At 47.1% G+C, this 23654-nt stretch overlaps 1 protein-coding gene across 3 annotated transcripts; it reads left to right on the plus strand.

The window, feature by feature from the left end:
• The first annotated feature begins 340 nt into the window (after window positions 1-340).
• Window positions 341-23638, plus strand: LOC105487057 (B-box and SPRY domain containing). Of its 3 annotated transcripts, none has more exons than XM_011750334.2 (6): window positions 341-586; window positions 5363-5461; window positions 12730-12960; window positions 14584-14609; window positions 20432-20556; window positions 21804-23636. In XM_011750334.2, exons 1-6 carry the CDS (start codon window positions 380-382, stop codon window positions 22328-22330), a joined length of 1215 nt encoding a protein of 404 aa, XP_011748636.2. In that variant the 5' UTR covers window positions 341-379; the 3' UTR covers window positions 22331-23636. The 3 variants fall into 3 exon arrangements, with proteins under 3 accessions (XP_011748636.2, XP_011748637.2, XP_024650317.2); XM_011750335.3 differs by having other exon boundaries at window positions 351-586; window positions 14587-14609; window positions 21804-23637; XM_024794549.2 differs by lacking the exon at window positions 12730-12960 and having other exon boundaries at window positions 351-586; window positions 21804-23638.
• The last annotated feature ends 16 nt before the right edge of the window (window positions 23639-23654 follow it).

The raw sequence follows: 23654 nt of genomic DNA on the forward strand, positions 1-23654 counted from the left end.
CAGTTTGTCAGCACAGCCTTGCTTGAAGCTAGGCAGCAAAAGGGCAGTGGTCGGGATTACATAACAGAACGCTTGCAAAGTTCTCAGCGAAAGCCTGCCACTTAGTAAGTGCTCAATAAAGTTTTTTTCCTACGGTCACACTAATATTTGGAGTTTTATGTTTGTTGTAGAACAAATACGCATACAATCGCGATTTCATTCAACAAAGAATTTAAAGAGACCTGCTGTGCTGCCCTGGGCGGGATGGGAACGCGGGTTGGGTGGGAGGAGGCGCAGCGGCGGGGCGCGCTGGCGCACCGGGAGGGCCGGGGGCGGGGTCAACCAGGCCCCGCCCACAGCCACCTGCGACAGGTGGAGCGCACGGCGCGGGAGCACGGCCATGTCCGCCGAGGGCGCGGAGCTGGGGCCCGGGTCCGGTCCCGGGCCGGGGCCTGAGCCGGGGCCACTCTGCCCCGAACACGGCCAGGCTCTGAGCTGGTTCTGCCGCTCCGAGCGACGGCCCGTGTGCGCCGCCTGCGCGGGGCTGGGCGGTCGCTGTCGGGGGCACCGCATCCGCCGGGCGGAGGAGCGCGCCGAGGAGCTGCGGGTGAGCGGGCGTGGGTGCCGGAAGGCGAGGGCTCTGGAGGGACTGGGCGCGCCTGGCGGGACCCGGCAGGGACTGGGGAGCCTGGGGCTTGGCGGACACGACAGCCGGCCCCGGAGCCCAGGCTCCTCTGTGGCTTTGGCTGTAGGACTAGGCGGTTAAGGGTGTGGCCTCTGAAGTCAGGCTGGCGTGAGTTCGAATCCACTCCCTGTGAGTCACGTAACTGAGCCTCAGTGTCTTCATCTGTAGTTTGGGGACAACAACAATAGTACTAGCGCGTATTTATTAGAGTTGTGAGGTATAAATAAGATAGTGGGTAAAATGCTTAGCGATAAGGGGATCCAGGCTCCCCAGGCCCCTTCCATTGCTCTGTTGTGGGAGCTGGGGCTGGCATAGGACAATGAAAGTCTCAGCTGCTCCAGTTCTCAGCGCAAGGTGTGCCCCAGCTCCTGCCCCTGTGGAAACTGACACTGATAAAATCCAGCGCGTCCTTATCCCTTAACCCCTGGACTTAAAGCCCTCCTCCTCCTTTCTCCTCTTTCCCCTGCTCCTGCTGCCTTCTGGCGTCTGGTGCGGTGATCTTTTTCCCTTTCAGGATTGGCCTTGAGTGTACTTCAAGCTGGTTTAAGGGTTTCAGCTGGATAAACGCAGGGAATAGGGAGAATATCAGGAGACTCCCCTTCACCCAGGCTTTCTCCCCACCTCCACTTCCCCCTCGGCTCCAGGATGGCCACCTCCTTGTCATCGCCATTCTCCTGAGCTGCTGAGACTGGAAGAGTCGGAGTCACCTTGGGGCTTCTCTGTGGCCCCTGGGGATTTCCTTGCAATTTGATTAAACAGCTTGTTTCTCCCATCCCCACTCTGGAGTTCAGCCCTGCTGTGAAGCCTGAGGGCTCTCGCTGGGGACTTCACCTACTCAGAGTGACCTGTAATAAACACATCTTATATAGGGTGCTGGGCTTGGGAGGGGTTCAGTTTTTCAGCAACCCCCAAAAGTTCCTGGTTGGTCCTACCTGTTACCTCTATTAACAATAATGATGACGAAGATAAACCTGGATAATGCGGTGTAATCAACTTGCATAACAGACAAAAACTGCAAACTCCAAAGTACTTAAATGTCTGTCATCTCATTCTGTCTTGACCACGCCTTTGAAGGGGTCCTACTTACATTTTACAGATGAGGCACCTGAGGCCCAGAACAAGGCAGTAACTCCTCCAAGCTTCCTAATGTTCAGGGGTGGGACCCAGGGAGTCACTGACTAGGCAAGAGGAAACTGCTGCTTTGCTTCGGCGGTTGGAGGGAGGAAGTGATGCTAATGGGGGTGAGAATGTCATGGAAACCTTAAAAGTAGCTATCAGGACTGGATTTGAGTGGTGGAAAGAGTGAAGCCTGGGGCAGATGGCAGGCCTGGTGCTAGTTTCGGTTGTACTCTACCCCAGGGAGCCCGTCTGAGGCCCTATGCATATTTATCTTCTTTGCCTGAAGGGAGGTGGGTCTTACCCTCTCTTCCTCTGTGTTAGAGTAGATTTCTGTATTTTGCACATTCCTTCCTCTATCCATCCAGTCAGCAAATAAATCTCACCCTAGGGCAAGACTGTTACCAAAACCAGCACCAGTTCTACTGCTCTCCTACCTCTGGATTCCTGCCCTGTGGTTTTTCAGAAGCCTTCTCAGTGCTCTCAATCCATGGTGCATGGTGATCACAGCTTCCTCCTAGTCAACTCAGTTCTGTAACTTTGTATTTGGACCTGTGAAATGTAAGACTAATTTCTACTTCTGAGTGGAAAGATTTACAAGGGCTTCCTGGAAGAGGTAGCTAAGTTGACTTTTGGCAGATGGAACTGAGGCAGAACTATTAGGGGAAACAGTGGAGGGACTGTTGCTTGGACAGGCTTTAGGTATTACCTGGAGAAAAGGAGAGCAAAAGCAGGGCCCTGGCCCATACCTTCTCGGGGAAGTCACAAGTCACTTCTCTTTGGGCCTCAGCTTTCCCATTTCTTTTTCTTTCCTTTTTTTTTTTTTTTTTTTTTTGAGACAGTCTCACTCTGTCGCACAGGCGTGAGTGTGGAGTGCAGTGGCACTCTTTCAGCTCACTGCTACCTCTGCTTCCTAGATTCAAGAGATTCTTCCCACCTCAGCCTCCCGAGTAGCTGGGACTACAGGCGCATGCCACTACGCCCACCTAATTTTTGTATTTTTTGGTAGAGATGGGGTTTTACCATGTTGGCCAGGCTGGTCTCGAACTCCTGATCCCAGGTGATCTGCCCACCTCAGCCTCCCGCAGTGTTGGGATTACAGGTGTGAGCCACCGTGCCTGGCCAGCTTTCCCATTTCTAAAACTCCCCTGAGCTCATGGATGATGCTGATAGCTTTGAGAGCCTTGAACTGCTGAACCTCTTGTGGTCAAGGCAGTGGGTGTTCATTTATTCATTCAACAAACATTTATTCGGGGCCTTCTATGTTCAGAAACTCTCTTTGCGGTACTAGGACATAGAGAAGTCAGACTTATGGTGCGTCTGTTTCAGTGGTGGGAGAGACAGATACCCCAAAAGGTAAACAAACACATAATATATATTCAGAGAGTTATAAGTGCAAGGGAGAAAAATAAAGCAAAGTAAGAGATTGGGTGAGGAAGGAGATGGTCAGTGAAGACCTATCTGAAAAGGTGGCATCTGAATGGAGTTGGGGAGTGAGACACACACACACACACACACAGACTGGTGGAAACGGTACAACAGGTGCAAAGGCACTGAGGTCAGGTCAAGTTTGGTGCATTTAAGGAACAGAAAGAAGGCCAGTGGCCAGGCGCAGTGGCTCATGCCTGTAATCCCAGCACTTTAGGAGGCCGAGGCAGGCGGATCACGAGGTCAGGAGATCGAGACCATCCTGGCCAACATGGTGAAACCCCGTCTCTACTAAAAATACAAAAAATTAGCCCGGCATGGTGGCAGGTGCCTGTAGTACCAGCTACTCGGGAGGCTAGGCAAGAGAATGGCGTGAACCCGGGAGGCGGAGCTTGCAGTGAGCCGAGATCGTGCCACTGCACTCTAGACTGAGCAAGACTCTGTCTAAGGGAAAAAAAAAAAAAAAAGGAAGGCCAGCGTGGAGAGAGGTAGAAGGTGATGTTGGAGAAATAAGCTGAGTCACATCAGGTAGGGCTAGGTTGGCTAAGCTAAGAAGCCTGATGTCATTGTGAGTGTACTGAAAGCCATTGGAGGGTTTTGCATAGGGGCATGACCTGGTCTGATTTCCTTACAAAAGGTGGCTCTGGCTAGCTGGGGGGTTGGGGGTGCAGAGTACCCAGTTAGGAGGTTCTAACAGTGGTTCCTGTGAGAGATCATGGCAATCTGGATAGAATAACTGGAGTAGAGGTGACCAGAGGAGAGAGAGAGACTTTGGAGATGGGGTTGATAGGACTCACTAATGGAATTGATGTGGGGTTGGAGACAAACTCCTGGGTTTTAGGTCTGGATAACAGGTGAATGATTGATGGTGCTGCTTAATGAATGGGGATAACTTGGGGGAGAGCAGTTCTGGACAGAACAGAAGATATGGACAGTCAGGGACCTGTCTGTATGACAGAGGACCAAGAGTGTGTGCACCAGAAAGTGATTATAATGGGCTGAGCATGGTGACTTATGCCTGTAACATCCCAGCACTTTGGGGGGCTGAGGTGGGAAGATTGCTTGAGCCCAGGAGTTGGAGACCAACCTAGGCAACATAGCAAAAGTCCATCTCTACAAAAAATGCAAAAATTAGCCAGGTGTGGTGGCACGTGCCTGTAGTTCTAGCTACTCAGGAAGGACATGGGAGGATCACTTGGGCCTGGAAGGTCAAGGCTGCAGTGAGCCTTGATCATGCCACTGCATTCAGCCTAGACGACAAGCAAGACTCTATCTCAAAATCAATACGTAAATAAATTTGACAAGAAACAAATGGCCAGGTGCGGTGGCTCACGCCTGTAATCCCAGCACTTTGGGAGGCCAAGGCGGGCAGATCATCTGAGGTCTGGAGTTCGAGACCAGCCTGGCCAACATGGCGAAACCCTGTCTCTACTAAAAATACAAAAAGTAGCTGGGCGTGGTGACACACGCCTGTAATCCCAGCTACTTGGGAGGCTGAGGCAGGAGAATCGCTTGAACCTGGGAGGTGGAAGTTGCAGCGAGCCAAGATTGCGCCACTGCACTCCAGCTTGGGCAACCAAGTGAGACTCTGTCTCAAAAAATACATACATACATACATACATACATACATACATACATAAAATTAAATAAAAATAAACACAAGACAAAATGGACTTTAAGGCAAACGTACTACTAAAGTCACTTAGAGAATGTGCAGTTCACCAGCAACATAAAATGATTCTAATCTTAAATGTTTCTAAATAATATAGCCTGAGAATGTTCATAAAGGAAAAATTTGTTTTAAAGTTATTATAATGATAGGCTAGGGTTCCGGGATAAAGACGGAAGTCAGGTCACAGAAGGGGATGATGGACAGTGAAAGGTGTTCCTACTAATGTGTTGGTGGCCTCAACTGAGCTGTTGCTGGAATAGGGATCCTAGAATTAGGGAGTGAGAAGGATAGGGCATGGTGGGGAGAGTGTGGATCCTTGAAGTGGAGATTTAGGAGGTAGTGTAGTTTTTGATAATCATGAGATCTGGGCTATGACCATGGGAGTGGGTGGCTGAGGTGTAGTAACAGGAGAAAATCACTGGGATGGAGTGAATGGCTCAGGTACATGGACCAAGATGCCATGAGCGTTGTTTGTGTTGCAGAACAAGATTGTGGACCAGTGTGAGAGGCTGCAGTTACAAAGTGCTGCCATCACCAAGTATGTGGCGGACATCCTGCCAGGGAAGAACCAAAGAGCAGTGGTAATTCCTCTTCTTTCCTCTCTACTCGGCCCCCTTAGACTTACGGACTTGGGCAAGTCTAGGGTCCCTTACCAACCTCACAGACTCATTGTGCTACTAGCAAAGCTTCCAATCCCTCAGAGACTCAGTTTTACCATCTGGACAGGGTAGACTTGTTCCTGTACCATACTTGGTGCAAAGACTCTGCTAGGAAATGACTTTCTTGGGTATCTTGGCAGAGGGGATCAAGAAAGGTCATATTCACCTACCATGTAGTCATTTTCTGCCCAGCTCCAGAATTATAAAATAACCTAGGACTTTTACATTGAATATTCTCTGTGACAATCTTATGAAGTAGGTGGCAATAACATTCCCATTTACAAATAGGAAAATGGGTCCTTGTAGAGGTTAAAGAGGTTAACTGACCTGCCCAAGGCCGCCTCCTGGAAGTGGGTTCCGTGACCTGGATATTCTGTCTCCCAGGCTAGTGCTCCTTCTGCTACATCCCACTGATGATTCTTTTTTTTTTTTTTTTTTTTTTTTTTTTGAGACAGGGCTTCACTCTGTCACCCAGGCTGGAGTGCAGTGGCGCAATCTTGGCCCACTGTAACCTTTGCCTCCCTGGTTTCAAGCAATTCTCCTGCCTCAGCCTCCCAAAGCTCTGGGATTACAGGTGCCTGCCACCATGCCTGGCTAATATTTTTAATTTTTATTAGAGACGGGGTTTACCATATTGACCAGGCTGGTCTCAAACTCCTGGACTCAAGCCATCCTCCCTCTTTGGCCTTCCAAGTGTGAGGATTACAGGTGTGAGCCGCCGTGCCTGGCCTCCACTGCAGATTTTTTGTTCAGTGGACTCATGACCACTGCTGTGTCATCACTCTTAAGTATGCGTATCAGGGGAAGAGCCTATGAATTTCTTTCTGCACATCCCCTCCCTTCTTTCCCTATAGTACATGGAGCAGACTTGGTACCACATTAGTCAGGGTTCTTTTAATTGCATGAAACAGAACCCAGTTGAACAAGCATAAGAAAATGGGGCATTTCCTGACAGGACACTAGGGGTCCTCTTAGGACCTAAAAGGGGCTAGACTAGGAACCAGAAAGCTGCTAGAAGTCCAGGTAGCTATTTGTTGCCCATCTATGCTTCGCTTTGCATGATGGTCTCCATCTCCCTCCTCTGCCCTCTTCCCCTCTTCTTCCTTATCCTTTTTATTTTATTGTCTTAATGCACTGGTTATGACCTTAGTACTGTGTTAAATAGATAAATAGAAGCTAGTGTGGCAAATTCTGGCTTTTTTTTTTTTTTTTGAGACAGAGTTTTGCTCTTGTCGCTCAGGCTGGAGTGCAATGGCGTGATCTCGGCTCACTGAAACCTCTGTCTCCTAGGTTCAAGCGATTCTCCTGCTTCAGCCTCCCATGTAGCTGGGATTACAAGTGCCCGCCACCACACCCAGCTAATTTTTTGTATTTTTAGTAGAGATGGAGTTTCACCATGTTGGCCAGGCTGGTCTTGAACTCCTGACCTCAGGTGATCTGCCCACCTCGGCCTCCCAAAGTGCTGGGATTACAGGCGTGAGCCACTGTGCCTGGCCTGACAAATCCTGACTTTAAGAGAAAAGCTACCAACATGCCACCAGTTATTTATTTAGCAAATCTTTATTGAGCACCTACCATGTGCCAGATACTGTTGTTCAATGGGTTAGGCATTCCCCAGTGAACAAAACAGAAATTCCTATTTTCGTGAAGCCTACATTCTTGTCACAGAAGAGGGACAGTAACAAATAAAATATATGTTATGGCCGGGCGCGGTGGCTCAAGCCTGTAATCCCAGCACTTTGGGAGGCCGAGGCGGGCGGATCACAAGGTCAGGAGATCGAGACCACAGTGAAACCCCGTCTCTACTAAAAAAATACAAAAAATTAGCCGGGCGCGGTGGCGGGCGCCTGTAGTCCCAGCTACTCAGGAGGCTGAGGCAGGAGAATGGCGGGAACCCGGGAGGCGGAGCTTGCAGTGAGCCGAGATCGCGCCACTGCACTCCAGCCTGGGCAACAGTGTGAGACTCCGTCTCAAAAAAAAAAAAAAAAAAAAATATATATATATATATATATATGTTATGTCCAAAGGTGATATGTGCTTTGGGGAAATATAAAACAGAAAGGGGAATGAGACGGATTGCAGTTACATGTGCTGTGACCAGGAATGACTTCATTAAGAGGGTCGAGGCTGGGCGCAGTGGCTCACGCCTGTAATCCCAGCACTTTGGGAGGCCGAGGTGGGTGGATCACGAGGTCAGGAGTTTGAGACCATCCTGGCTAACAGGTGAAACCCTGTCTCTACTAAAAATAGAAAAAATTAGCAGAGCATGGTGGCGGGCACCTGTAGTCCCGGCTACTCAGGAGGCTGAGGCAGGAGAATGGTGTGAACCCTGGAGGCGGAGCTTGCAGTGAGCCGAAATTGCACCACTACACTCCAGCCTGGGCGACAGAGCGAGACTCTGTCTCAAAATAATAATAATAATAATAATACAAAAAGTTAGCCAGCTGTAGTGGCAGGCACCTGTAGTCCCAGTTACTCGGTAGGCTGAGGTGGTAGAATCGCTTGAACCTGGGAGGCGAAGATTGCAGTGAGCAGAGATCGCACCACTGTACTCCAGCCTGGGGGACAGAGTGAGACACCATCTCAAAAAAAAAAAGAAGAAGAAGAAGAAGAAGGATGACATTTGCACAGAAACCTAGGAGATAAGGGAATGGACCACACATCTGGGGAATGAGTGTTCTGAAAAGAAGGAATGGCAAATGCACAGGCCCTGAGGCAGGAGTGTACCTGATATGCTGTAGGAGCAGCAAGGAGGCCTGTGAGGTTGGAGCAGAGGAACGCAGTGAGAAGGCAGTAGAAGATGAGGCCAGAGAAGCAATGAGCTGGATTGTATCCTCAGTGGCGACATAGGGATTTTGCCTTTTATTTGGATATGATGGGAGGCTTTGGAAATTTTTGGGCAGAGCATGATAGTATAATTTAAGATTTAAAATAAACACTTTGGCCTGGCTTGGTGGCTCACTTCTGTAATCCCAGCACTTCGGGAGGCCGAGGTGGGCAGATCACGAGGTGAGGAGTTCAAGACCAGCCTGACCAACATAGCGAAGCCCCATCTCTACTAAAAATACAAAAAATTAGCTGGGCGTGGTGGTGGGTGCCTGTATTCTCAGCTACTCGGCAGGCTGAGGCAGGAGAATCACTTGAACCCAGGAGGCGGAGGTTGCAGTGAGCCGAGATTGCGCACTGCACTCCAGCCTGGGCAACAGTGCGAGACTCCATCTCAAAAAAAAAGAAACACTTCGGCTGCTATGTTTAGAAGTGATTACAGGCAGCAAGGGTTAAAGCAGGGAGACCAGTTAGGAAGCCATTGTAATAATCCAGGTGGGAAACAAGTGTGGTCTGGACCCAAGCAATGGTGGCAAAGCTACTGAGAAGTGGCTGGATTCTGCATATATTTTGAAGAGGCAACAGGATTTGCTGATGGACTAGATGTAGGCTATGAAAGAAAGAGAAGATGTGTCAGGATAATACTTAAGTTCTTTTATTTGAGCAACTGGCAGGATGGAGCAGCCATGAACTGGGGTGGGGAAGGACTGCATGTGGAGTGATGGTTGGTGGAGGCGGGGAGGGGAGTGGGGGAGACCAGGCGTGTTAAGTTGTTGTGGGCATGAGATACCTATTTGACATCCAAGTGAAGATGCTGAGTGGGTAGCTGCATATATGAGTTGGGAGAGGGCTGGGTTGGAGATAAAAATTTGGGATTTATTAGTGTATAAATAGTATTGAAAGCCGTGGAAGAGGATGACATCACTAAGTGAATGAGTGTAGACACGAAAGAGCAAGGATCCAAAGACTGAGTTCTAGGGCACTTCACCTCCTATTGAGAAGACAGGAGGAACCAGCAAAGGGGACCAAGAAATCAGCTAATGAAATAGAAGTAAATTAAGAGAACAGAGTGTCCCTGCATGGGTTCCAAGGATGTGGGAGAGATCACTGCTCTCAAATGGTGTGTGTTTATTTAACTATCTTATCACAGGTAGAGATTCACGTGATTACTGCCACAATTAAAATACAGAACAGTTCCATCACAAGGACTCCTTGTGCTACCCTTTTATAGCCAATGTACCCTTTCCTCTCCCCTTGTATTATTGTTAATACAAAATTTCTGAATTTGGATTGCTAATCTCAGTAAAGCATTTTTTATTTTTGTTTTAGGATTTTTGCATGTATGCTCAGGAGTGAGATTAGTCTATGAATTTCATTTCTTGTACAGTCCTTATCAGATTTGGTATCAAGGTTATGTAAGCCTTATTCAATGGATTGGGAAACAGAACTCTTTTTTCTTAAGGGTTTACTTAAGATAAAGTTGTTCTTAGTTTTGATCAAAGTTGCCACAGGTTTGACTATTAGTCTTTAGAACCAGCTTCTAGTATTTTTGATCTGCTCTTTTGTATCTCTGTCTTAATTTCATTATTTATTTCTTTTTTTTTTTAGACAAAGTCTCACTCTGTTGCCCAGGCTGAATTGCAGTGGCACAGTCATAGCTCACTGCAGCCTTGAACTCCTGGGCTCAAGTGATCCTGCTGCCTTGGCCTCCCAAAGTGCTTGGATTACCAGCATGACCCGGTACTGTGCCTGGCCTGTAGAGTTCTATATGTATGTCTATTAAGCATATTCATTGGGCTGAGCATGGTGGCTCATGCCTATAATGCCAGCACTTTGGGAGGCCAAGGCAGGAGGATCACTTGAACTCAGGAGTTCAAGACTATTTTGGGCAACATAGGAAGACCCTATCTCTACAAAAAATTAAAAAATTAGCCAGACATGATGGCAGGAGCCTATAGTCCCAACTACTTGGGAGGGTGAGGTGAGAAGATCACTTGAGCCTAGGAGTTTGAGGCTGCAGTGAGCTATGATTGCGCCACTGCATTCTAGCCTGGGTGACAGAGCGAGACCCTGTCTCAAAAAATAAAACACTTATTAGTTGGTTCAAATCTGCTCTCTACTTAATAATTTTTTTTTTTTTTTTTTTTTTTTTTTTGAGACAGAGTCTCGCCCTGTCACCCAGGCTGGAGTGCAGTGGTGTGATCTCAGCTCGCTGCAGCCTCCACCTGCCAGGTTCAAGCAATTCTCCTGCCTCAGCCTCCTGAGTAACTGGGATTACAGACTCCCACCACTGGCCCAGGTAATTTTTTGTATTTTAGTAGAGGCAGGGTTTCACCATGTTGGCCAGGCTAGTCTCAAACTCCTGACCTCGGGTAATCCACCTGCCTCGGCCTCCCAAAGTGCTGGGATTGCAGGTATGAGCCACTGTGTCCAGCCACAACTACACTTTTAAAAGGATGCTTGGGCTATTTTTCCAGCATTTCTCTACCTTATTCTGAGAGGGTTTTTGGTTTGTCTCTCTCTGTCATGTGTTTGGAAAGGGAAGTTTTTTCTTTGCCTTGCTCTCCTTTTCTGGGAATGGCTCAAGAAACTTGTTGAGATTGACTAGAGTCTTTTAGGCAGGAATCAGAATCTGATTCATCTTGGGTGAGGATCTGTTTTGATCCAGGATCAAACAGTACAACCATGGTTTCAGGGGCTCACCCTGTGGTAAGGCATTAAGGTGGGATAAACAGGAGAATAATAGTGGGCTGGATATAGTTGCTCATGACTGTAATCCCAGCACTTTGGAAGACTGAGGCAGGAGGATCGCTTGAGCCCAGGAGATCAAAGCTGCAGTGAGCTATGATAGTGCCACTGCATTTCAGCCTGGGCATCAGAGCAAGACTCTATCTCTTAAAGAAAAAAAAAAAAAATGAAGAAGAGCAATAGTGAATGAATGTTATTGAACACATAATGTGGCAGGCTTTGTTCTACTTTATATATATTAACACATTTAACCCTCACCATAGCCTTATGAGGTAGGTACTATTATTATTCTCATTTTACAGATTAGAAAATAGAGGCATAGGGAAGATAAGAAAGATGTTCCAAGTTCCACAGCTAATGAGCGGAGCAGTTAAGATTTAAATCTAGACACTATCTCTAAAGCTTAATTTCCTGACCGCTATGTTATGTTGCCTCAAGAGCACACTATAAACTTGGAGTCTTACCTTCTGGGTTCACTTGCCATTCACTTAGCTACTGTCTCCTCCCTGTAAGGCAAACTGGGGGTCTCAGAGTTTTCTGTGAAATAGGAATGACTGCCCCGTGCACTGTACAGAGCAGGTCTTCAGGGACAGGGCATAGGGAAGCTGCTGGCCATCCCTGACTTTCTCACATGAAGGAGGCAGTTCTATTCCCACTTGTCTGGCAAGAGTACAAGTGCAGCTGCTTATGTGACAGGTGCCTTTGGGGAGGATTGGTTGCCAGGTGGCATCTGGTGTAAGGGAATGGGATTGGACTGAGAGTCGAGAGAACTGGGTTCCAGTCTCAGCTTTACTACTGAATTGCCATGTGAGCACTACCAAGAGATCTTTTCCTAAGTCAGAAAAAATTTCCTGGGTGGGCACAGTGGCTCATGCCTATAATCCCAGCACTTTGTGGGGCTGAGTTGGGCGTATTGATTGAGCCCAGGAGTTTGAGACCAGCTTGGGCAACACAGTGAAACTCCATCTCTATTTAAAAAAAAAATTTAAAAAAAGAAAACATTTCCCATTCAGTCAATATTTGAGTACCTACTGCATGCCAGGCACTGTGCTAAGAATTACAAGAAGACACCTGTTAACTTAATTGTCTGAGAATTTATTTCAGGCCTCTTCTGTGGCAGATAAAAATGCTACCACATAACCAGTTGAAATGGACAGCTTTAGGAAGCCATCAGTTTTTTCCCTCAAAATGGTGAAATATCAACTCTACCACTGCTGGTATGGATCCTGCTGATGCGGATGACTTTTTAGGCCCTCTGCTCTGCAATTCTGTGATTCTCTGACCTTGATCCTTTGACCTTGTATTCCCAACTGTGATTAAGCAGAGTATTCTAGTCGGGCTCTAAGTCCTGCCCAGGTCTTCCATTATGTGATCATGGCTCCCTGAGATATGGCCTATGTGTCTGTATCTCAGATTTCTTTATCCTAAACCATATTTGGGAAGTCTTAGGGCAGAGATGTCAAAGTAAAAGGCTTACATGCTATTATTTTCATTACTAAGCCTGTGGCAGACATTGCTAATCAATCTCAACACTCCTTTCCACTGAGCCTAAACCCTTTTATTCCTGACCGGGGCTTTGCACAGACCACCCAGCTCCTCATTTTATCCCTCATCAGAGCATGGCCAGTGCAGCGAGGGAACTGGTTATCCAGCGGTTGAGTCTGGTGAGGAGTCTTTGCGAGAGCGAGGAGCAGCGGTTACTGGAACAGGTGCATGGCGAAGAGGAGCGGGCCCACCAGAGCATCCTGACACAGCGGGTGCACTGGGCCGAGGCACTGCAGAAGCTTGACACCATCCGCACCAGCCTGGTGGGCATGCTTACCCACCTGGATGACCTGCAGCTGATTGTAAGTCAGGCAAGGGTGAGGGCATGACCTTCGGCCAGGCTCCCCGAAAGTCTGAAAATATGGAGAATGTTTGTCAGTGTGAGGAGGGTGGAGATGAGAATTTGGAGCAGGGATGAGTGACAAAGATTCTTTGCTTGGCCAAACTTTAGTCAGGCTTCTGAGCCTTCTCCCAGGCCCATCTGTGCACTTCATTATAAAATCTAGTTTTTACAAAAGAACCCTGCTAAGTCGGTGTAGCCAGAAACCCCCATCTTTGATATCTGATCATCGTTGATATCTGATGAGGTTCCTCATCCACCACCATCCCCCAGGTGATGTCTGATCACTGTGCTCTGTCTGCAGCAAGAATCCTGTTAGGTAGGCTTAGCCATAATCCCCCTTACCCCCAATGTTTCCTCTTAGTAACTTTCCATCCACTAACCCCCGACCCTGCTCCTTAGCTATAAATTCCTACCTGCCCACGCTGTGTTCAGAGTTGAACCCAGTCTCTCTCCCATTGCAAGACCCCATTGCAATGAAGTCTTGAATAAAGTCTGCCTGACTGTGCTCTAACAGGTATCATTGAATAATTTCTTCTCTAACATGAGGCAAGGGAATAAAACTGTTTCTTTGGCACTGATAATAGTTTTCTTTTGATAGTGAGTCAGTGTGTACTGAGTGCCTATTATATGTGAAGCGCTGTGCTTTGGGGCAGAGTAACCAGATGCAGCTGTCAGCTGCTCCCAGCCTTACAAAGGAGACAAATACACTAACTGACAATTAGGATATGGAAGGATATGTGCTGCAGTAGAGGAACTCACCCATGCTAGGGACTGACAATTCAGGCTAGGGGAAAGAGGGGTCAGAGAAAAGTCGCTTTCCCGATGAAGCGACTTAGAAGCTGATGCCTGAAAGATAAGAAGACTAGCTGTGTCAAAGGAAGTGAGGAGGTGGAAAGAGTTCAGGAGCATGTAGAGAGAACACTGTGCTCCAGGGAGCTGACGAGGCCTTCGATATGAAAACACAGAGCTCATCCTTAATCCTACCACCCAGAAATCACCATGATTCATATTTGGTACATAGCCTTTCAAAGTATTTTATATAGATAGGCAGCTGCCTGCAGTTTTGAGGGGAGAAGGTGGCATCTGAGTCACAAGCAGAGGAAGGAGAATGTGGAACACCTGAGCTGTCCCACTGCCTCTGCAAGTAGGGCAGTTTCCATGACTGCCTGAAACCGTGCATTCATTTAGTCACAGCGTCCATGGACAGAGCTTGCTCTTTCACAGACACTGGGACAGTCACAATAGAAGACTCAGAAAGAGTCGCAGCCATCCAGAAGCTGGCAGTCTTCATGGGGGATGCTATCGGGTAAACAGGCGATGGTCCTGAGTGGAGTTGAGGGGAATCCAGGATGCCCTGGGACATGGGGCAGAGGGATTCATTGTGAGCATGTGTTATGGGTGTGTGTGTGTGTGTGTGTGTGTGTGTGTAGAACAGCCTAGAAAACTTCATGCTGGTCTTAAAGAGTAGAAGTTTTTATTCTAGAGTCCACATGGAGCCCTTTCTGGTGGTTAAATCTGTCCTAGCATTGACTCCTTGCTGGGTATCTGGTGCCAAGCTTGACTTTGTTTTCTTTTCTCACAGCAGAAGGAGCAAGAGATTTTCGAGAGGTGAGTATAGACCCTGTGATTTGACTGGGTAGTCTTAGAGACCCTTAAGCCTCTTCACACCCCACTGCCTTCAGGCCCTGCTGCTCTTGGGAGAATGCACAGGGTATGCAGCTGAGTGGCTTTCCTGGAGCCCGGCTCTGTGGACAGGGAATCTGTCTGCCCTTGGCTTAGAGAACTGCTTTAAAACACATGGAAAGGCAGTGGAATACTTAGTAATCCAAGGCTTGCCACTGCTTTCTTAAACTTCCTCTGTAAAAAGGTAGTCACCCTGTTGGAGGGTTTTACCACCTCCATCTGCAGATGAAAATATTGAGACTAAAAGGGGAAGGGACCTCCCTAAGCCTGGAACCAGGGGGTTGGACCCGTCTAACACCTGCCCTGGTACCGTCACCTCTGCCTCATTCTTCCTTTCCCCGATGGAGGAATCTTTGAAACTTAAGTCTGCATTACCACTCAAATTTTGCATTTTAGCTCTTCAATAATAAAAGAATTTCACCAGGTCCTGCCTGAGTTCTAAAAGAGCTGAGTGCCTGAGGAAGTGGTCAAGAGGACATAATTTGCCAGGCAGAGTAATTCACAAACCTTCTGTGTGAAATTTCAGAGCTATACTTAGGGAACACAGTCCGTTCTTCTTATTTACTTATTTTTCTATATTTCAACGGGTATAAATTATTTATTTTCATATATAAGTTTCAATAGCAATACATGTGCATGAGAGAAAAAAATTCCACCAATATAAAGCCATTTAAAATGAAAAATGAATCTTTCTGGGCATGGTGTCTTATACCTGTAATTCCAGCACTTTGGGAGGCTGAGGCAGGAGGATAGCTTGAAGCTAGGAGTTTGAGACCAGCCTGGGCAATACAGTAAGACCTGATCTCTACAAAAAAATAAAAAATTAGCCATGCATCATGCTGAGAACCTATAGTCCCAGCTTCTCAGAAGGCTGAGGCAGGATGATCACTTGAACCTGGGTGGTTGAGGCTACAGTGAGCTGTGCTCACACCACTGCACTCAGTCTGGGCAACAGTGTAAGACCCTGTCTCAAAGAAAAAGAAAAAATGAGTCTCCATCACCCTTTCCCAGTCCCATTCTCTGACAGCGATGGGTTTGAATACATGTGCATTTGTGGACTTATATATAGTCATAGGAGGGTATGGGGGTTTTTTGGTTGTTGTCTTAAAAAAGTTTTTAGGCCTGGTGGCTCATGCCTATAATCCCTTCACTTTGGGAGGCCGAGGAAGGTGGATCACTTGAGGTCAGCAGTTCAAAACCAGCTGGGCCAAGATGGTGAAATCCTGTCTCTACTAAAAACACAAAAATTAGTCAGGTGTGGTGGTGTGTGCCTGTAGTCCCAGCTACTCAGGAGGCTGAGGCAGGAGAATCACTTGAACCCAGGAGGTGGAGGTTGCAGTGAGCTGAGATGCGCCACTGCACTCCAGCCTGGGCGACAGAGTGAGACTCCACCTCAAAAAAAAAAAAAAAAAGAAAAAGCTGGGCATGATGACTCACGCCTGTAATCCCATCACTTAGGGAGGCCTAGACAGGCAGATCACTTGAGGTCAGGAGTTCACAACCAGCCTGGCCAATATGGCGAGATCCCTTCTCTATTAAAAATACAAAAATTAGCTGGGTGCAGTGGCACACGCATGTCATCCCAGTTACTGGGGAAGCTGAGGCAGGAGGATCACTTGAGTCCAGGAGGTGGAGGTTATAGTGAGCTGAGAGCCTGTCACTGCACTCCAGCCTGGGTGATGGGACTGAAACCTTATCTCAAAAAAAAAACCAAAAAAATTAAAACACAGATAGGATCATGTTATACCTGTTGTTGTGAAACTTGTTAGGCTATCTGGGACATCTTTCCAAGTCAGTACATTTAGATTCACGTCACTTTTTTGAAAGTTTGTGAAGTATTACACAGTGTAGATGGATCATATTTATTTTACTGTCTCCTAATGCATGCTTGGCTTGTTCCCGCTTCTCCCCTTGTACAATGTTTTCACACTTCTGCCCATCTTCTCTATCTCCTTTATCTTCATCATCTTCCTTTAATACAGTGTATCCTTAATATCAAGCTGATCTGAGTTTTTTAAATTGATCTTTAATTTTTTATTCAAATGATTTCAAACTTAGAAAAAAGTTGCAAAAGTAGTATAATGAGCTTCACCTAGAAAATATCAATTGTTGACATTTTGCCACATTCATTGTCGCTCGTTCTCTCTGTCTTCCTACTTATCTATCTAGTATATATGTTAGAAACTTATTTTTTTATGGTCTATTTGAGGGTGAATTCCAGAAAACATGAACTTTTCTTTCAAAATACTTCCGCATGTTTCTCCTAGAAACAAAGACATTCCCTTACATAACCCCGGTGTAAATTGAGGAAATTTAACATTGATATAATACTATAATCTAATACAGTCCATATCCGACTGTTTCCAATTGCGCAAATGTTCTTAACAGTGTTTTATTTTGTTTTCCTAATTCAGCTGGTCTTTTTAAGTGTAGAATAATTCCTTAGCTTTTTTTTTTTTTTTTTTTTTTTTTTAACATTTTTAAAGAGTCAAGGTCAAGGCCAGTTTATAGGATCTCCCTCAGTTGGGTTTATCTGATGTTACCTTATGATTAGATTCAAGTTATACATTTTTAGCAGGAATACCTCGTAAGTGATGTGTCTTCAGTTCATCATATCTGGGGGCACATGATGTCCCTTTGTCCGTTATCAAGGATGTCCATTTTGAGCACTGGGATAAGGTGTTGTCTACTAGGTTTCCTCATTATAAAGTTACACTTTTCCTTTTATAATTACTAAGCAGTCTGTGAGGAGACACTTTCTACATATATATCCTGTGTCCCTTCAGACTTTCTCCCAATAGTTTAGCAACCGTTGGTCACTCCTGCCTGAATTATTCCTTTATTTATTTGCTTGTTTGTTCTCTTATTCAATATTAATACAGACTCATGGATTCTTATTTTATTCAATACATTATAATCTGTCACTGTAATTACTAATTTTTGACATTCAGACTGTCCCAGATTTGGCCAGTAGAAGCCCCTTCAAACTGGACCCTGTGTCCTTTTGAAAAGTTCCCATCATTCTTTGAGCACTTTCTTGCTCTCTGGCATAAGAAGCACAAGAAGAAAACCCCAGCTCAACTTGTGCTTTTCCTGCCCCTGAATCAGCTGCTTCTCCAGGGGACCTGGTTGTTTTTAGTGGAGAATGATATTTAGAAACCAAGATCTGAGCATTAAGGGTACTCAGTGACCTTGCTTCCAGGCCTCACTCAGTGTGTAGCAGATAGAACTAGGAAGAGAGAGAGAGAGTGAGTGTGTGTGTGTGTGTAGCTATTTGATGCATGAGTTTGTATCACAGCTTTTTTTTTTTTTTTTTTGAGACTGAGTCTCACTCTGTTGCTCAGTGGCACAATCTTGCCTCACTGCAACCTCCACCTCCTGGGTCCAAGCGATTCTCCTGCCTCAGCCGGCCAAGTAGCTGGGATTACAAGCATGTGTCACCACACCCAGCTAATTTTTGTAATTTTAGTAGGAGACAAGGTTTCACCATATTAGCCAGGCTGGTCTCAAACTCCTGACCTCAAGTGATCCTCCCGCCTCAGTCTCCCAAAGTGCTGGGATTACAGGCATAAGCCACCATGCCCAGCCCATATCACAACTTCTAATTCCAATGTAACACCTCAAGGTTTTTCCTTTGCCCTCTCCCTTTCTACATTTGTACCTTTTATTATTTTACAGTGAGGACTGCAGCCCCCAACAACAATATTTGCTCAATCCTACAATACATACAAAGTTGTCTGGGCATTGCAAAGCCCATATTACTATTGACAAGCCTATCCATAGAGTTCCAGATTTGTCTGTATGTTCTTTATGCCCCCAGGCTGAGGGAATATACTCTCAAAGTACTGTGTTCAAAAGTTGTCAAGCCCCATCTAGCTGGAAACTCACTTATCTGAGAAGTGCCTTGTTGGCTCCGGTGTTTCCACGCTCGTGGCTGGGCTCAACTCTGACCGGACACTGCAGCAGATCCTGCTGCACCGTCTGGGTGTTCTGATCCTGGCTGGGGCATGCTGTGTTCAGGCCCTGTTTCATTCCCACCCCTTTGGGGCCATGAGTTTTGTCTTTGGTACCATAGGGCATCTAGCCCAGGTGGTTTGCTGTAGACTTTACTCTCTATGTTCAGCTTCAGATTTGCCCTGGGATGACAGCTTAGCACCGCTGACATCAGCTCCTCTTTCTTACCCACCTGTTGGCTGGAGCTCCTGCATTCTGAGAAGATGGCAATAGACCCTCTGTTGTCCTGACCACAGAGAGGCTTTGTTACTAAGCTTGCTCCCAGCGTTTCTAAGGCTCTATTCACCTCATGCCTCCCAAGACAGAACAGTCAGTGACAGTCTTGCAAAGAGCCATCAGGGCACATGCCCCACCCCTGTTTCCTCACTCCATTTATAGGCAAAGCCATGAGATATGGGGAGAGAGTGTGTGTATTCAGAACCACTGCCTGATCTCAAAGCCATCTTCAGGATTGGAGGCAGTAGGAAAGGTCTTTCTCAGCACCTGGGTCAAAGGGCTGCAGAGCTCCATGGTAAACTCCTACATTGCCCTATATTCCTTTGAGATTTCACTCCAGGTCAAGGAAAAAATTATGTTGAATGCTGTCTGGGCTTCATCCCAGTTTTGTTCTATTTTTGCATGCAGGAAGGACTTGAATCCAGCTCCCCTTTTTAGCTCTGAATCTGTTCTGTCCTGTCAAATCAGATAACCACTGTCTCCCAGGTTATAGCAAAGGAAGTGTGATTCTATAGAGAAAACAGCAAGCCCAGGGCCTCGCTGCTGATATGTGGCAGTTTTCAACTCCTAGGCATCATATTGTCCCAAATTACCTCTCCAGCAAAACCCAGGCCCCATTGTGAGCTGAGGAGAGAGTTATTAAGAGCACAGTGCCATGATTCATTTGTGGCTGGGGTGATAACTGATGGCCCTTTCCTCTGTGGACCCCTCAGGTGTTTGCATTTTTAAAGTAGAGGAGTGGCTGTACCTTCTGACAAAACCCAGGGAAACATGACTGCCCCAACAGGTCTGAGAGGAAGGTGAGATATTTTCCAGGCAAGGGCAAGATGTTGGAGTAGAAAGACTATCGTGCAGGGGTTCCAGAGGCCCAGGTCTTAGCCCCAGTTCTGCCATTAACTTACTGAGGGACTCTGGCAAGTTGCTTCCTCTGCAGAGCACACTACCTTCCATTTCTAATACTAGCACCAAGAATACATCTCCCTGTAAACTGTCCACCAGCTTTGCTAAAATTAAGGTTTCTCGGGGGGAACAGGGGAAATGGCCACCTTCCCTTTGGGCCGAAGCCCCTGTTTGGGGCCTGGATGCCACCTTTTTTTTTTTTTGAGACAGAGTATCACTCTGTCACCAAGGCTGGAGTGCAGTGGCATGATCTTGGCTCACTGCAGCCTCAAACTCCTGGGCTCAAGCAATTCTCCCACCTCAGCCTCCCAAGTAGCTGGGACTACAGGTGCATGCCTCACCATGCCCAGCTAATTTTTAAACTTTTTGTAGAGATGGAGTCTTATTATGTTGCCTATGCTGGTCTCAAACTCCTGGGCTCAAGCAATCCTCTCCCACCTCAGGCCTCCCAAAGTGCTAGGGTCACAGGGGTGAGCCACTGCACCTGGCCCTAGCTGCCAATCTTGGTGTCACCTGGATAGGAGGATTTTACTTCTGTTCTTCTCTTCACCCCATACTGATGCAGATATATTTCCAGAACCATCCTGAATCTCTGTCTCTGTTTTTCCCCATATAAGGACCGAAGAAGCAGAGGGCATTTTGGATCCCCAGGAGTCGGAAATGTTGAACTTTAATGAGAAGTGCACTCGGAGCCCACTACTGACCCGACTCTGGGCAACGGCGGTTCTTGGGTCCCTCTCAGGTTAGCAGCAGTAGAGCCCAGGACCATTAGGATAACTGGGCTTCTGTCTGTCTGTCTGGGGTTCACTCCTGGTTCACAATGGGGACCCGTGCTTCTGAAATGGTAGCTTAAACAAGTCATCCTGGATGCAGGCTGGTCAGTAGGGTCAAGGTTCCAGACATGCCTGGGGCAGCTGGGCCAAGTCCTGCCCATTTCCAGACTAACATGTTCTGTGGTTGGGTCAAAGATAAATCTCACTCCTATAAGTCATGTCTTCCTTATATCCTGACCTACTAGGGCAGCTCAGTATTATTTATTGGAAACTTGGGGTTTCTCTTTAAGAAGATATAATTGATGGCCAACTGAAGAACATCTGGACCAAGAATCAAGCTGCCTGATTTGCCTCACTTACTCACTTTACACACACTGACTCAGACCAACTGTGGGCCTCACCCTGTGCCACATGCTGGGGCCACAGAGGTAAACTGACATGGTCTTCTGCCTCCAGGAATTCCCACTTAGCACAGGGGTTCTCCAGAGCAGGCCTCCTCCAAGTTAGATGGAAGCTTCCATTCTCCCATGATAGTCTTTGCACAATTCATGGAATAGTTAGGTTAATAGACTGATTTTTTTTTTTCAGTTTTAATCCTCCCTCCTCATATTATCCTTACAATTTTGGTACAAGCTTGTACCAAAATTTTTGGTACAAGCTGTAGCTTGTCTACTCTAGATTCTGGTATCAAATGATGCTTGATTTACCAGCAGTTTAGATATTTGCTAGAAATTGCTTATCTCGTGCTTCCTAGCTCCCAGAGGCTGTGTTTCTAGGACAAGTCCAATCTGGAGGATATGACCAAGTAGAAAGGATTATAATCAGTGCTAGGTATACGAACAAAATGCTTTGTCTTCATTTTGCCCCTGCCACCAACTCAGAGTCTAAACGTGGGCAACTCCCTTTTTCCTCTCTGGGCCTTATTTCTATCAGAGTTTACAGATGAGGGTCTTGACTGATAGTAACTATTGTTATAAAGGCTACAGTTTACAGAGCACTACATGCTGGGCACTTTACATGTATGATTCTGTTTAATTCTTGTGATCACCCAGTGAGAAGTCCTATTTTGACCCCCATTTTATAGATGAGGCACAGAGAAAGTAAATGGCTTATATGAGGTCACCATGCTAATGAGTGGTGAGGAACTTTTGCTACCTGGCAGGACCAGGTTAGGGCAGGGTGGGCCCTCGGCAACTCTGAGAATTCTTTCTGGCAGGCACAGAGGACATACGGATCGATGAGAGGACAGTCAGCCCCTTCCTGCAATTGTCAGATGATCGAAAGACCCTGACCTTCAGCACCAAGAAGTCAAAGACCTGTGCAGATGGCCCAGAGCGCTTCGACCACTGGCCCAATGCCCTGGCTGCCACCTCCTTCCAGAATGGGCTCCATGCCTGGATGGTGAATGTCCAGAACAGTTGTGCCTATAAGGTGGGCGTGGCCTCAGGTCACCTGCCCCGCAAGGGTTCTGGCAGTGACTGCCGTCTGGGCCACAATGCCTTCTCCTGGGTCTTCTCTCGCTATGATCAGGAGTTTCGTTTCTCACACAATGGGCAGCACGAGCCCCTGGGGCTGTTGCGGGGCCCAGCCCAGCTGGGTGTACTGCTGGACTTGCAGGCTCGGGAGCTGCTCTTCTATGAGCCAGCCTCCGGCACAGTGCTGTATACCCATCATGGGTCCTTCCCGGGGCCCCTCTTCCCAGTCTTTGCTGTGGCCGATCAGACCATTTCCATTGTCCGCTGACCTCTGGCCACAGGAAGCCGGGTCCACCTCCCACCATCCTTTCAGGCCATGTTTCTACTCAGTGTCCTTTTCCCAAATGATGTGTGTGGTGTTTCTAAGGGAAACAAGGCCCACAACCAGTGGGCAGCTTTAGGAGGGATGGGGATCTCTTTCAGATCTAGGCACAACCTGTAAATCACAGGTGTCCAAACTTTTGGCTTCCCTGGGCCACATTCGAAGAATTTTCTTGGGCCACATAAAATACACTAACGATAGCTGATGAGCTTAAAAAAAAAAAAAAAAAAAAAAAAAAAAAAGTCTGTTTATACATTTTCGTGGTATCTGCCACCACGGATAAGCAAAAAAGTCCTTGCATTCAAAGGGTTGGAGATTGCTGCTCTGAATGCTGGCTATCTATGGGGAACCCACTGTTCCCTGGGCCTTAGTCTCCCAAATCCACCATGCATCTGCCCCTCTGAGGGTGTCTTCACTTTGTCTCTGGCATCCAGCATGGTGCCTGGTGCATAGTGAGTATGCAATAAATATTTGGCAGGTGAGTGGATGGATAGATGGATAAGTGAATGTAGGTGGACAGGTGACTTGGTTGGATGTGGTGGTCTCTGGAGAAGCACTGCCATTCAGCCTCCTGCTCCAGCTTTGCACATGCAGAAGTGCTTCTCTTCACAGGCAGAGGAGCCTGTGGCTAACGTTTCCGCATCCAATTAATTCAGTGCTGCTTTTTCATGACATGGCACATAGAGAAAATATTTTTTCTAGCACACAAGAGCAACCTGAAAGGCTACTGCTGGCCAGCGGACTCTGTCCTAGGGGACCGTGTTCTCCCCCATGTCCTGCCTAGGCCCTCAGAGGACCAGGGAATCGTGTCTCCAGGTAACCTGACTGCAGCCCCATCATCAGCATCTGTCTCACACCTGCCGACTGAGCTCCAGCCTGTGCCCACCGGTAATAGCAGGGATGGCCTTTTCCCTTAGAGGAGCTGATAAGTTTCCCTACCTGATGGCCCCTTCTAACATAAACTGCATACCTGGGGTGATGGCTTAAAGCCAGAAAGAGCTGAGGGAGCAAGAGGGCCAACCTCAGGGCACGTGGGCATTATTAAAGGTCTTGAAAGCATTAAAGATTTATTCCATGTTCTTTGTTGCTAATTGGGTGTATACCGTACGCTGGCCTGTCTTCATACCCTTATTGCATTCTCGGAAATAAATGGGCGGCAGCTCAGTGTAGCAGAGAGAGCCTGGAGATGTTACCAAGACCCAAGGCAAGTCCCTTTATGCTTGTCTCCATGAGAAGTTCACCCTAGAACAGTGGTCTTCAAACTTCTATC

Source organism: Macaca nemestrina, chromosome 14 (genome assembly GCF_043159975.1).
Source record: "Macaca nemestrina isolate mMacNem1 chromosome 14, mMacNem.hap1, whole genome shotgun sequence".
Classification (NCBI taxonomy): Eukaryota; Metazoa; Chordata; class Mammalia; order Primates; family Cercopithecidae; genus Macaca; species Macaca nemestrina.